At 37.9% G+C, this 14,973-nt stretch overlaps 2 protein-coding genes across 4 annotated transcripts; both read right to left on the reverse strand.

Moving 5' to 3' along the window:
* Window positions 1-110: 110 nt before the first annotated feature.
* On the reverse strand, window positions 111-2,259 carry LOC306850544 (gap junction alpha-1 protein-like). Its single transcript, XM_079386224.1, has 2 exons — window positions 2,031-2,259; window positions 111-1,465 (listed from the first exon to the last, which is right to left on the reverse strand). The coding sequence occupies exon 2, from the start codon at window positions 1,418-1,420 to the stop codon at window positions 362-364; it is 1,059 nt and encodes a 352-aa protein (XP_079242350.1). The 5' UTR covers window positions 1,421-1,465; window positions 2,031-2,259; the 3' UTR covers window positions 111-361.
* A 354-nt stretch (window positions 2,260-2,613) lies between these two features.
* On the reverse strand, window positions 2,614-13,993 carry LOC306850717 (synaptotagmin-like protein 2). 3 transcript variants are annotated; one of them, XM_079386542.1, is made up of 16 exons: window positions 13,380-13,934; window positions 12,542-12,687; window positions 11,310-11,391; window positions 11,121-11,166; window positions 10,949-10,988; window positions 7,938-8,299; window positions 6,686-7,319; window positions 6,380-6,465; window positions 6,096-6,197; window positions 5,430-5,602; window positions 5,247-5,349; window positions 4,995-5,156; window positions 4,764-4,842; window positions 4,542-4,641; window positions 3,681-3,886; window positions 2,614-3,265 (listed from the first exon to the last, which is right to left on the reverse strand). In XM_079386542.1, the coding sequence occupies exons 1-16, from the start codon at window positions 13,505-13,507 to the stop codon at window positions 3,126-3,128; spliced, it is 2,589 nt and encodes an 862-aa protein (XP_079242668.1). In that variant the 5' UTR covers window positions 13,508-13,934; the 3' UTR covers window positions 2,614-3,125. The 3 variants fall into 3 exon arrangements, 2 of the variants coding, with proteins under 2 accessions (XP_079242668.1, XP_079242667.1); XM_079386541.1 differs by having other exon boundaries at window positions 6,686-8,299; window positions 13,380-13,993; XR_013782433.1 differs by lacking the exons at window positions 2,614-3,265; window positions 3,681-3,886; window positions 4,542-4,641; ... (2 more) ...; window positions 5,247-5,349; window positions 5,430-5,602 and having other exon boundaries at window positions 6,109-6,197; window positions 6,274-6,465; window positions 6,686-8,299; window positions 13,380-13,993.
* Between the last annotated feature and the right edge of the window lie 980 nt (window positions 13,994-14,973).

Genomic DNA, 14,973 nt, shown 5'->3' on the forward strand with positions numbered 1-14,973 from the left:
AATTCTGACCTGTTGCCGGACTTCAATTTCCATTATACATTTCAACTTAAAAACTTGATGTTGATGTAAAAAAAAATGTTTATGGACACATATGCATAAACTACCCATATACTGTATTAAACATTTATTTTAGAGCAAACCTTTGAAATTTTTTACATTTTCGCAATCACAGCTCATAAATACAGTACACTTAAAAACAGTTTGAGTTACAAAAATAAATATAAATGCTGAAACAATATTCTTTGGATGTCAGTCACCTTGGATGTCAGTGACCAGTGTCCTGTTCACAGTTTTTTTTTTTTTATATTCACCATTTGTGAAAGGTAGAAATTGTCCATGGGGTCTGTGTTTGAGGCTTCTGCTAGATGTCAAGATCATCCGGCCGGGCCCGACTGCTCGCTCGACTACTAGGTCGAGGTTCCTTGAGCAGCAGAAGATCCTTCCCCAGAGCCACTTTCTCAGAATATGGAAAGCGCTGGGTGTGACCCAGCTGGTTCTGTTCTGTACTGTAATTAGTCCAGTTCTGCTCATTAGCCTGCTTGTCATAATTGTCAGAGGAGTTGGACTTGTCTCCAGTATTTAGGTTGTAGCCCAGATTAGGGACAGGTGCCGAGCAGTCATTGTAATACCCATAACTGGACAAGTTCCTTGGGCAAGGCTTGATATTACAGGCCCTATCAAAGTTTTTCGCTGACTCTTTGAATCGATCCTTCATCCTCTTGAAAATCACGTAAAAAAATTCAAAGACGTTGAGGGCCAGAGAGACAAGCGACACGACCAACATAAAGATGATAAAAACTGTCTTCTCTGTGGGACGAGACAAAAAGCAGTCCACTTTATGTGGACAAGGGAACTTTTCACACGTATAAACGGCCGACAGCTTGAATCCATAAAGGTGCCACTGAATCAACAGGAAGACTATTTCAAATATGGACTTCAAGACGATGCTCACTATATATGTGTAAAATATCCCTCCTCTCATTTTGACCTTCCCGTGATCTTCCAGGCCGTACTTGAACTTCTTCATTTCAATTTTCCTCAAGAGCACATCCATATCTCCTCCTTTGCTCTGGATGTCTCGTAATATCTCCTCCTTTTTATTCAATTTCTCCTCCTTGTGCATGAGGAACATGACGTGGCTGAGGTACAGGAGGGTCGGCATGGACACAAATATGATCTGCAGCACCCAGAAGCGCACATGGGAGATGGGGAACGACTTGTCGTAGCACACGTTCTCGCAGCCGGGCTGTAGCGTGTTGCACTTGAATGCCGACTGCTCGTCTCCCCAGGCAGACTCCACCGCCGTCCCCATGACCAGGATCCTGAAGATGAAGAGGATGGAGAGCCAGACTTTGCCTCCTGCCGTGGAATATGCCTGGACCTTGTCAAGAAGTTTCCCCAGCGCGCTCCAGTCACCCATGATGAAAGATGTTCTGGATTAGACAGGAGATGACCAACCTTAAAGCTGACAAAGACAGTAAATCAATGAGTATTATAAACACAGATGAAGCCCAGTGTTAAACACATCCGAGTGGTCTCCTCACTCCCCATATGACTGGCAAATACATTAACATATGTCCTTGGCTCATCTTCAGAAATGCTCCTGGGTCAATCCCTGCTCTAAATGAATGCTCTGTGGTTTTCTGACTTTTCAACAGATATTTAACCTAAAAAATATCGAATTTTTTAACTATATAAAAATCAGAACAAGTACAAAGTCTAAAACACAAATACTAAAGTATCAATTATTTTAAAACATATTTACATAGTATTTTTTTAAAATCACAAAAATACACTATTTCTGGAAAACATTTTTATCACAGATTTAACCTACTAATATATTTTAAACTATACACTTCGAAAAATAAGAACCCAGAGTATAAACAAAGGACCGCTATTTAAACAAAAATAAATCGCCTACCAAAACGTATAAATACACACATATAGGCCTAAACCATTTGTACCATACTAACTTTTACGTTTAAACATATCTCCATTACATGTTGACTATGTTGTTATGTATTTCTTACCTGGAAAATCGTTAAAAACGTCAAACTTCTTGACTTTTGTAGCACTTTCAGTGATAAATTAAAAACTAAGCAGTTTCGCCATAAAATGATTCTCCCTTCGGCGAACGTTCTCTCATCCTCGTCGTTGGAGGGACTGAGTCAGAAGGGGGAAAGTTAAACGTCACCTAACTCAAATTTATGGACTTCCAGAACTTTTCAGTTTCCGTTATATTTTGGGAGGAAATGTCTTGGGAAAAGGGAGAGCAGTGAAAGTGTGAAATACCGCCATCTGCAGTAGAAGTAGCAACTTGCCACAAATGTAACCAGGCCTTCAAAACACTGAGGCATGTTACAGTTCATTTGTTACCATGACGACAGAATATTCGAAGAGTTCTCTTGGAACGAATGAAATATTCAGGTCAGATCAGTTCTTCAGTTACTTTTTGTAAAATAAATAAACAAAAACTAAAGTAAATACATGAAAACACTTTGTTTTTACATGTATATATATATATTTATATATATGTGTGTTTGTGTGTGTGCTTATCTTTTATAAAAATGCTGAAAATTAAAACAGCAATGCTTTCTTTCACTTTTTTATTTTGGAATGAATCACTACAATCACATATCTTAACACATATCAATGTATGTATGGATACATTATTTAATATGATCAAGCATGATTGATTATATATACTCTTGTCATATTTGATGTTCAAACTAAGTTCTCAACATATTTCATATACTCTTTATAACAAACTGAAACTCTGAAACTGAATCTCAAACTCAATTCCTGGAGGGCCACAGCTCTGCATAGTTTAGCTCCAACCAGCTCCAAATCACACCTGCTTGGAAGTTCCTAGTGATCCTGAAGAGCTTGATTAGCTGGATCAGGTGTGTTTGATTAGGGTTGGAGCTAAACTGTGCAGAGCTCTGGCCTTCCAGGAATTGAGTTTGAGACCAATGCTTTATAAGTTGCAGAAAAATACTTTTTTGCTGAGAGAAGGGCTGAAATGAAGAAAATGATTTGGTAACTGGAAATGCTCGGTTTGTTTTGGGAACCAACAATTGTTTTTCATTCACAGCTAAACATTCAAGACCACAACTTCAGGAGATTCATTTCCTCGGGGTCATGGAGGACCTCAGGGGAAGCTCTCCTTCAACCCAGCTGTTTGGATTGGCCAACATTCTTTTCCATATTTGAATTTCCTCATCCATTGAATCCATCCAATCAACTTTCTTGCCATAGCTCTGTCCTGCAAGTGAAGAGAGACACTGATAAAGGGATAGTTAACCTAAAAATTAAAATTCTGTCATTAATTTCTCACCCTCATGTCCTTCCAAACCTGTAAGACCTTCATTCATTTTCAGAACACAAATTAAGATATTTGTGATGAATTCCAAGAGCTCTCTGACCCTCCCATAGACAGCAAGGATCCTAACACGATCAAGGTCCAGAAACGTAGAAACGCATCAAAAATATCTTAATTTGTGTTCTGAAGATGAACAAAGGTCTAACAGGTTTGGAATGACATGAGGGTGAGTAATATCCCTTCAATGGATGGCTTCAAGAAACCTGCCATCAGCTTTTAGATCAGGACTAACACAAAAATCAGGTTAAATATAGATTAGGTGCAAAATACAGCTGCAATGAAGAAAAGGTTTTGTTACCTGTTCCAAGACTGAGGCGCAGACCTCCCAGAAACTGGCTGGTGAGTGTGTTGTGATCCCAAACAGTCAATTCGCAGCAGGCCTCACTGACCTCCCCAGTTTTGAACCCATCATACACCATGGCATGGTTATATACAGGGTCCTGAGACTTTTTTATAATGCGAGTCTTCTGGCGGCTTTTCTTTCTGGTATCAGGTAAAATGTAGCTAAGAAACAAAAAATTTATAATTAGTGAATCTCACCTGTAAAGAATATGTCCAGGTCATAATTCAACCCAAAATCAAACAAAAGAAATAAGAAATTTTTAAAAATGTGAGTATTTATATAAACATATATATATACACAGTAGCTTACACACACATATATTATGCAAACTCAAAGTTTTATTTTGGATGCGATTAATCGCGATTAATGGATTTGACAGCCACGTAAAAAATGCATTATTTTTTGTAATGTAATCTCAAAATAAGTTTTACTTAAAATAACTGCAGGCATTACAGCAATGACAGTTTTTACTTTTAATTTTAATTGGACAATATAATTTTTTTTTTGTGGTGAAATAAGAAGAAAAAAACACTGTATTAAAACTTTTGGTCTGACCATGTGTAAAATGAGTTACGGTGAAGTTAGTTCCATATTTATTTTTGTCCTCTAAACCAAACAAAATGAATGAAATGGGTCATCTGGGTTATTTCCTTTCTTCTCATGTCATTTTAATAGTTGACAAAAAAAAAAAAAACATGACACTTCAAACATGACAATGAGGAAGCGTGAGAGAGGGAGAGAGAGAGTTAGAGATGGAACAATGGCTTTAGCTGTTTTGAAAGTCATGTCCGTAACAGATGACAGGCACACCCTCACCACTTAACAAAAGAATCGACTCCCTGAGGCTTCAGGCGACGTAATTCTTTTGCCTCCCGCAGCCACACATGAATCTCCCCAGTGCTGTTCTTCGACCCACCTGAAATCAAATGACATGTTTTAGAGCAAATACAGCTTGTTTGTCAAGAGCTGCATTTCTCAACTTAGGTATACAGAATGATATGAAATACATAGACACAACATCAATATTTGAAATAGTACCAGACTCTGATGGAACATATTTCAGCGAAATTGATAGGAATCCATTAGACTCTTGATTCATTTCTTGATTTTCAGAGGTCTATAATCAAAAGAATATACTGTTATATCAGAGAACTAGGTTGAACTGAGATATCACTTTATATGAAAGAACCAACAGGCTCTGTTCCAAAACACAAAATCATTTAAAAGTGTGTTTTTCATCTAATCACTCAAACATTTTAAGCAGTCTACCTTTGGCTGTAGGTTGTACCATGTGAGGGCCTCATGTCCCCAGTCCCAGGTCTTAAAACAGATCTCAACCTGCCCCAGGAACACATTTCGGCCTCTGGAGTCATTGTGCCACACGGACAGATTCAGAGTCTTATCCGGCAGCTCTTCACGCTTCACTTTGTACTGATTAAAGATTTACAGTACAGATAAGATGCAAGGTTATATTAAATACAAATATGATACTGTATTTTAGTGCCACAAAAAGAAACATACTCTCAGAGATTCAACGTAAACTGGATTCACGGTCCGTTTCTTAATGGAAGTTTTCCTTTTGCTGCGACGTGACTTGTCTGGATAGAGGTAGGTCTTCACATAACTTAAGATAGATACACAGACAATCAGATAGATAGATAGGTAGATAGATATAGATAGATTATTTTTAGGTTGAGAACTCACGGGTCAGTGCGTTGTTTACGTGGATTAGCTATGGCCAGATCCTGGCACTGTTCAATCATGATAATGAGCTCTCCAACAGGGCTGTACATCACTGCAAACTCCACAGAGCCCTGCACTTCAACATTACCAAAATCCCCTGCATCGCTGTACACACTCAGCAAACTACCGGTGCGCTTATGGGGGGAAAAGAACAAGATAAATCTCTGGAACACCGTCTTTTTTAATTGTGCACTTTTATTGCCTTGTACTTGGATAGGAAAGTGAATGATGACAGGAAAGGGTGGGAGAGAGAGAGGGGAATATGGCATTGGGAAATGACGCAGTCTGTACTTGAACGGCCTTTATGTGTCTAAGCATGTGCTAGACAGCAAAACATAAAAACATTCAATGACGTTATGTAATGCAGATATTTTATGCCTCTTAAGGTCTATTTAAATACATTTTTAGATGTTTCGATTTTTTTGGGATGTTTAATATCCGGATACATCTGTTTACTTTTGCTGCTATGGCTTTATGGTGCCTCCCAAAACAGGTCAACTTTGGCTCAACCATAAATTTAGGCCGGAATTATTTATAATAAACTGTTTATCAGCTAACTGACAAGTTCAGACAAGCAATGGCAAACTGGCCTTTAAACATCTTTAAAAATTAAAAGGTCCAGCTCACATCAGTAAGAGACAATGCGCTAGCCGAATAGCCTTTTCTGCTAGAGAGATCCGACCCATAGCTGGATAGTGAAGTATCATCATCTGAATCAACTCCTTCATCCTGCAACACAGAAGACAATATCAACAAAAACAGCAAAGCAAAACACAAGATTACTTTTGACCGTCAAGCAACTTACTGTGATCAACACTGCACACCGCAGTGGATGATAAAAGGAATGATGAAATGATATTTCAAGTGCTGCAACACTATAAATTATATTTCCAGGATGAACAGTAGCTCACCTCCCAAGCATCTGCAGTGTAGGAAGGAGTTTTAGATGTGGATCCCTTAAGTAAAGCCTCTAGATCTGACACCCCGTGTTTTTGTCCTAAAGAAATCAAAGAATAAACCTCAAATAAGATATAAATCCATGTATATCTACCGGAAGAAATCTAACAGGTTAAACCTGAGCTTAAGTGAACAGGCACACAATACAGGGAGTGTCTCTCTCAAATATCAGGCCTTGAGAGCACTTCAGAAATCAGATACGCTATTTCACACTTCAAGCTAACAGGGTGAATCAGCCCCTAGATCTCGTAATCGTTTACCTTTCGTTTCTGTTGGATCTGGAGATTCAGATGGCATAATGACTATTGTAGGAACCGTATCAGCTCTAGTCTCCTGCTTTGGCTCCTGAATGGTGATCTTCTGCAGGACGGGTGGTCTTGCCTTTTGAGCTCTTGCCAGAACACTTAGAATCTCTGAGTCTGTCCTCTGCTCAGTTTCAGCATTGCCCTCATCATCTTTCATCTTTGAAGAACCTTCACCCAGTCCAGCAACATCTTCGCTTGTAGGTTTAGCAGGTTGAACTGATTCAACAACAGTTTTAGTGTTAACTTGCACTCCAGCATTTCCAAAGTGCACTAATTTCCCATCATCTGTCATCGAAAGATAGTCTTGGCTTAATTCTGCTAAAACTTGACTCTTATTGTTAGTGGCTTTTGGTAAGTTCTGATCATTTGATGACTTTATCTTTATTTTTTCTTTCTCTTCATGGGCATCAAGATATCTTTGCACAGTTTTGTGACTGACACTTGGTTTTGAGGGTGGTGATGACATTGTGGAATCTTCTACTACACTTATATCAGATGTTTTATTCTGCAACATCTCATTTTTATTAGGCGTTTTCTTTTCCATTTCCACTGGTCGGTCATTGCCAGAATCACTAGAAGCATCTTTGCCCTGCAGAGTGTCAGAGGGAAATTCATGAGAATCCATTTCAATCCCCCATTTTAATGACTGACTTTGGAAGGTTTTTTCAGCAGAAGAACGCTTACTGATTTGTTCCTCACCAGCTACACACTCAAGTACTTGATCTGTATCGGTCTCAGCAAGTAAACCAGCGCTTACATTTTTCCCTTCACCTCCCGTCCTGTCTGAACTTGCCTCATCATTAAGAATTTCTCTGGAGATCATCTTTCTCTTATCATGCTCATTAGCAGAGTCTGAGGGACCCAGTTTATCGCTCTCAGACTCTCTAAACGTACATTCAGCTGAACACTGCTGATCTCTGCATGTACTATCTTGGAAAGCATTAGTAGACTCGTTAACCTTCTCTGAAGCTTCGTGATCTGAGTGTCTAGTCAATTCTGGCCCATCACTGGTGAAAACTAAGGAAGTCTGTGGTTGAGTCTGAAACTCAGTTGATGAACATCTTTCTAAGAAAACATCTTTAGGTTCAGCTTGAGATACAATTTGAAATGATGTTTGATCTATGAAATTTAAAGATGGAGGCTCTGTATTTGGATTTGATGTGTCCTGCTTCTTTAAAGTCTCTGTATTTTCAACATGCAATTTTACCTCTTTTTGATTAGGTCCAACACTATTGCTTTCATCATGCACAGGTTTCACTGCGTTCGGTTCGAGGGAGATCTTCACCCAGTTCTCTTCAAATGATTGGTCTTTCCGTAGTGCTGGAGGGAGTGAAAGCTTTCGCCTCGGCTCTGGATTTGTTGCATGTTTTGTGGTGCCTCTTTCTGGTTTAGTGTCTTGAACTGCACTGAAGAAGGGAAAAACAGTTGTTGTTTGGTCACCAGAGAGCTCTTTGGGTTGTGCTTCTGATGAAATGCATTGTGGGTCAGTGCCATTGAGGACACGATTGCCATTGAGTTCTGCTCGTAGTTTTTCTTTTCTTCCAGCTATTCGTGGAACAGATGAAGTCTCTGTAAACACAAACAAATTTTCTCTGAAATGTTTTTTCAAATATAAACTACCGTTCAAATGTTTGGGGTGAGCAGGTGGGTTTTTTTTATAAGGAAGATGCATTTATTTGATAAAACATCAATAAAAAAGACCAGTTTCCACAAAAATATTAAATATTAATATGAAATGTTTCTTGAATACCAAATGAGCATATTTCAATGGATCATGTGACACTGAAGCCTGGAGTAATGATGCTGAAAATTCAGCTTTGCATCACAGGACAAATATATATATTGTGACGAGTCGGCTGCCTCCCCCCTGTCCATCATCACCACCCCGTCCCGTATTCGCCGCCCTTCACCAGGCTCCCGACGGGAGTGGGTGTGTGAGAGAGGAGGGGCGCTGAACACGCAGGGCTGGCGGCGTGTGATGAGGCGCACCTGACGTGAATGGAGCCTCATCACCGCCGCCGTTTAAACGCCGAGCGCGCCTCTCCTCGGGAGACCGGTCTCTTCCCCGTGCATGCACGCTGGTGTCCTCGTGGGTCCAGGAAAGGGAGCGTAGAGGGAACTACCTGCCGCCGCCAGAGACGCGAGCGGCCGGACCCGCAGTCCGGCCGACACTGCACCCGCGATACGGCCGTCGGGCAAGGACGCCGGGCCGTGGAATCCCGTCGAGCACCCGGGGATGAAGGAGTTGGACGAAGCCGCCACAGAAGCCGCCGTCACCCGAGCCCCGGGACCTCCAGACGGGAGCGCGTGCGGCCGCCGGACTCCGCCCCTTACCTGGACCCTTCCCTCCTGAACACTGCCCTCCTTCACGAGCCCCGCAGCACAACGAGGACACCAGATCCCTGTTTATTTTGGACACTTTTCCCCCTTTGGACACTTTATCTTAAATATTGTTTAATAAAAACCTCTCTGAGGCTTGACGCCACGCCCACTGTGTCTGTCGTTGGCTCCTCCCGCCACTATATATATATATATATATATACAGTCATTATGAAATATCATTATGAAATAAAAGTTTTTCTCAAATACACGTTGGAAACAATTATTGGCACCCCTAGAAATTCTTACGAGTAAAATATCTCTGAAGTATATTCCCATTCATAATCACAATTTTGAGCACTCCAGGGGGATTATGAACATTAAATTATCCAGTCATGGCTTCCTGTTTCACGGAAATATAAATAGGAAAAATAAATTGAGCTTCACAAATTAGTGAAGTGGCTTTAAGAAAAGAAGACGTGTGTGAACATAGGGATAAAAAGTACCCCATGTGTACAATGAAATACAGTATACTACTGTATTTTTGATGTTGTGGGCCTATATTTCTGCTGGAGGTCCTGGACATCTTGTTCAGACACATGGCATCATGGATTCTATCAAATACCAACAGATAAAAAATCAGTAAGTGACTGACTCTGTTAGAAATCTTATAATGGGCCATGTTTGGATCTTCCAACTGTGCAATAATCCAAACACCAATCTCAAAAACAACACAAAAATGGGTCACTGAGCACAAAACCAAGCTTCTGCTATGGCCATTCCAGTCCTCTGACCTGAACCCTGTAGAAAATGAGTGAGGTGAACTGAAGAGAAGAAGCACCGTCATGGAGCTGGGAATCTAACGGGTCTGGAGTGATTCTGAATGAAGGAATGCATATGGCACACTTTTCTGGAAACACTTCAGGAATGTCGAAGTCGTAATCTGACTGGTTGAATTAAACCGGATTTCCGGGAGACGGGAGAGCGTCGCGTTTACTTTCAGTCTGCCGGGAAACAAAGATGTCATGTAGCCAAACCCCCTCACGAAAGAAGAAAGCCGTCGTGTTTACAACTGTGATGACGAACGCTTATCAGGGTCAACTAAACGCTGGATTTTCAAAAGTATGTGAAATACTTAAATTTCACGGCATATAATCTTTAAAATACATCCGAGTTTCACACACCGGTTTGTTATTGTGGCGACATTTCCACGCCCCGAAACGTGACGCTAAATGAAACGAACTATGATTGGTTGTTTGACATGTCGATCAAACGGCCTCATGGGCGGGCCTTGGCTAATGAAAGCGGACATATATTCCAGACCGTCAGCCATCAGTCTGAAGGTCTGGCTACACGAGATTAGGTGTTCTCTAACCTCATCCGGCATTATAAGAGAAAATTTAGAGTTGTTAAACTGGCAAATGGAGGTTTCAAAAATTATTGAATAAAAGGGTGCCGTTAATTCTGGCCAATGTGTATTAGAGAAAAACATTTATTTAATAATGATATTTCCCCCCATTTTAAATTCTTATTATCCAATGAAAGGTTAGATTTTTGTGAATATTTTAAATAAAAGATCAAAAGGATTAACAAAGCAGATTCATTTTCACAGCCTTCTTTGATCATATTTACCAAGGGTGCTGATATTTTTGGCCATGACTGTATACATATATATATATAAAACAGTTATTTTAAATTGTAATAATATTTCACAATATTGCTATTTTTACTGTTTGTTTTTTTTTGTAAAATAAATGCAGGCTTCAAATATTAAAAAATCTTACCAACCCCAGATTTGAACAGTAGTGTAATTCTCTACAAAACACATGATTGCACAATGACTAATTTTTATTACAAAATTAAATTCATGTTTATTCATGACGTTTATTCAAAACTCACCACTATCCATAAAGTCCTCATCAGTATATTGATGATAAGTCTGTAAATAAATAAAGATAAAATAAAATGAAATTAAATAATAAAAAATGAAATCAAATAAAAATAAAATTCTGGTCTTACATTCTAAATATTCATAAAAAAATATATATATATATATATAAATGAGACAAACCTCTATACTAAGGGCTGGATGAATTAATCTAGGGTCAGCTGATGGCCTACAGTGGACAGAAAAAAATATATCATTACAGACATTCATTGTCTGTCCTGGATTAATCTATATACTAAAAATATACATATTGAAAATCAATCTAAAATTCATTTGGTTGGCATGTCAGTGCTGTAAAATAAAGGCCATTACTTTGAAAGCGTGTTGTGGTCCTCCTTTCCATGCTCTTTGTTCTCGTCTAGTGTATCATTCAAGAACGGGTTGGGTTTATGAGCTGAGTTAAAAAAGAAATGGCAAATATTACCAGTTCTGACAAATTCAAAACTGCTTGATTCAAACCTAGATGCAAAGTAGTTCATATTCACTTAACAGAAATCCACGTTTCAGAGTTACAGTAGCTAAGGGCAATATGTATATATCCTCCTGACTACCAGCTATGGAGTTTTAGTGATTATGTTTTAGTGATTTCTCTGAGACCTTCCATGTCACAATTTTAAGTCTGGATGTCCTGTACAGAGCACATTCAGGGCTTTTCAGAGATACCAAATGATTGGATGTTTCACCATAACCACTCCCTCTCCTTGGTCTTTAAAAATGGCTGATATTAATTAAGTGATCAAATGTAACACCCTTATGATAATATTTTGTAAATATCATTTAAATCTGACTAATTTTCAAATTGTTGTCATAAATCAACATCTCAGAAAAATGTTATGGGCTTTCAAATCAAAATATGACCTTCTGTTATGAAACAAGACATTGATTTCATACATGTCCACTGTAGAGGACACCAGGATTTAAAACATGTTTATTACACATTTTGGGAGACACAACAAATGAATAGAGAAAAATTTATATATCAAAATTCCTATTAAATATTGCTAATTATTACTCCCATTATTGCACTTCTATGTTGCCCCAAAAACACATTAAAATGCAAATTAGATAGAGTTTATAGCTACATTGTATATAATGGAAAAACTCGTTTATGGCAATTTTACACACATTTTGCATAAAAGATATATTTTATAACAGTTGAGAATCATCGTTATATAAAGTTTGGTATCAAAAGTGAAAATTGATTTGTGATTACAACAAAAATCCCCCTTTTTTTACCTATTCATGTCTCTTTTTGTTTTGTTTTAACTGGACTTTTTAAAGTCCCAATGTCCTCTACAGAAGACATGTCATAACATATGAATAAAATATAATTTTTCAAACATTTTATTTTTTAAATTTGTTCTTATGCTCTAAACAATGTAATGACATGTCAAAATAAATTCACAAAACTTTTTTTCCCTGGTAGTCAGGAGGATATAACTCCAGTAAGAATACAAAAAGTTTGAAATGACCAGACAGGTGTGGTGTATGTACTCAAAGATAACAGCATGAGCTCAATAAGGAAGGCATGAACTCCTGCATACCTGCTGTTTTCTTCCATCTCATGGAGGACCTCACCACTGCTGTGACATCCGTCTGCTCTCCGTATCGCTTGACCTTGAGCTCTTCAAACCACTCACCTGTCAAAGTCCTCAGCTGCGTAAGGTCAGGGACTGACTGCCTCAGTTTCCTAATGTTATAAAAGCAGGATTCACCCAAAATTAAAATTCTGTCATAAAAGTTGAACAGAAGAAAGAAACTCGTATAGGTTTGAAACAACCTGAGGTGGAGTAAATGATGACAGAATTTACATTTTTGGATGAACTCTCCTTTTATGTAAGCAGAGACTGACTGTAGCAAATGCAGAACACATGTTATTTTCACTAAATATGGGTCAACAGATGCTCACACTTGGTTTATCATAACAACGAGCTGAAGTATGGCAGCAACATATTTACAATTTTAATGTGCAACCAAGCCAACTGACACCACTCCTGGCAGTTTTAGATCAAATTTAACCATTTTCACTGTATTAAATGTAGCTATTTTCACTGTAATATTTTTCTCAAATACCAACATGTTTAGATATATACAAATGCCAACACTCAAATAAATACATACATATATAAATTGTTTTAAATTATTACATTTAATTAAAATACTTAAAATTAAATAAATTCAATTAAAATGTATTTTAAATAAATAAATAACTAGTAACTTCCTAAAAACTTTCATGGGGAAAAACAGGAAAATATCAGTATAAATATATAAAGTATAAATATCAGTGCTTGGGTTTCTGTGGTAAGCATGCGTACTTGTACAATACAGCTCCACGTGAACTGTCCTGCAGACTGCAGTGAAGGTCAAACAAGCATTTCTTACCTGACTCGTCCACTCTCCAGTCGTTTTAAATCTTCATCTCTCAGAAGCACTTGACGGATGGCAGCCTCTTCCTCAGCAGACAGAAAGTTCAAGTCAATCAATTCCAGTGCACTTTTTGATTGTTTCATCCTGGTCAATAAAAACAAACGCTTTCCAGCAGCCGATAACTTTTCCCCAAGGTAAGCTGCCAACAAACAGCCGGGTTTGCCTCAAATCAGAAATGTGTCAACCCACGTTCAATCCTTATGAATCCGCGAGTGTACAGGTAACCTCAGCTCCCCCTGAGATGTTCAGAGGAAGAAGGTTGCTGCAACTTTTAATGCGCGTGTCACAATCACAACGACGTGACGTCATCTGTCAACATTCAGTTTGAGAATAGAGTTAATGTTTCCCTAACCATGTCCTTCAGGAGTAGCCTAGTTTCCTAAACCACAACAAATAGAGGTGAAAAATAATGTTTTAACAATGATAATTATATAAAACTGACTAAATATGCACTGACATTTACTCATGAAGTCCATACATAAAACTATTAAGCAATGTTCTGTTTGTGCTGGAAGACACACCTAATTCATGTTCCAACATGCTTTTCTGCTGTAAAATTGTGTGAAAATGACAGACCAAATAAGAGGAAGTAGAAGGGTTGAAGACCATCAACGTCAAGAAGGAAGATGACTAGATTATATCATCTTTCTTTTGATGATAATATATGTGGTTTCCTGTTACTTGGTGTTGTGAGTTTGCACACAGGAGATTAGAGACATATATTAGCGTATGCTTTGCAATTTTGGAGGCCATTTTATAAAGACAACCAAGATTTCAGAGCTCAAAATGTATATCTCTAGGATCCTTTATAGGTGTGCATTAGCAGTTGACTTTGGTGTGTTGCTGAAAGCACAATGTTGACCCACACCACACCTTTTAGAGAAATCTTTTGCAATGTCTTGTAATAATTTCCTGAGTAACACACAGGTAATAAGCCCAGCAGCTGAAAAATCATATTTTTGCTTATTGAAATTGACTGGCTGAGGTAAAAATCAGTAAAAACATATCACTCAAACACCAGAAGATGGCAGTAATTACTCAACAAAAACACATGAGGACTATGTGTGACTTGAGTTTTCATTGATAAATCAAATCTATGTCTGCTGATCATTCTGAGTGTGTGTGTGTGATAATACATTAATAATTCATATAATAATTTAATTATATAATGTGTATAGATACATACACACATACAATGAGTCTTAGATAATTGTGCAAATGTTTTCAGTATTTTAATCAAATCAAATATATTAAGACCATAATAAGTTTTGATATATTAACTTTATTTATATTCATTTTACACATGAGTCTCAGTTCATTAATGCAGTCAAGATAATAGTCAAAACAATTACGTAGCCTAGTTAAAAACAAAAATTAGTTATATATTTTATCAGATAAATTTATATAAAAATGTTAATAAAAATCTAAACACATACCAGAATATTATATTAGGATAAATTATATATTAATATAAAATACATTGTGTAATATTATTGCCTGTATACACACAACTACAAGCTACAGTACTCCTCAAATACATTAGAATATT

Source organism: Barbus barbus, assembly GCF_936440315.1.
Source record: "Barbus barbus genome assembly, chromosome: 30".
NCBI classification, from domain to species: Eukaryota; Metazoa; Chordata; class Actinopteri; order Cypriniformes; family Cyprinidae; genus Barbus; species Barbus barbus.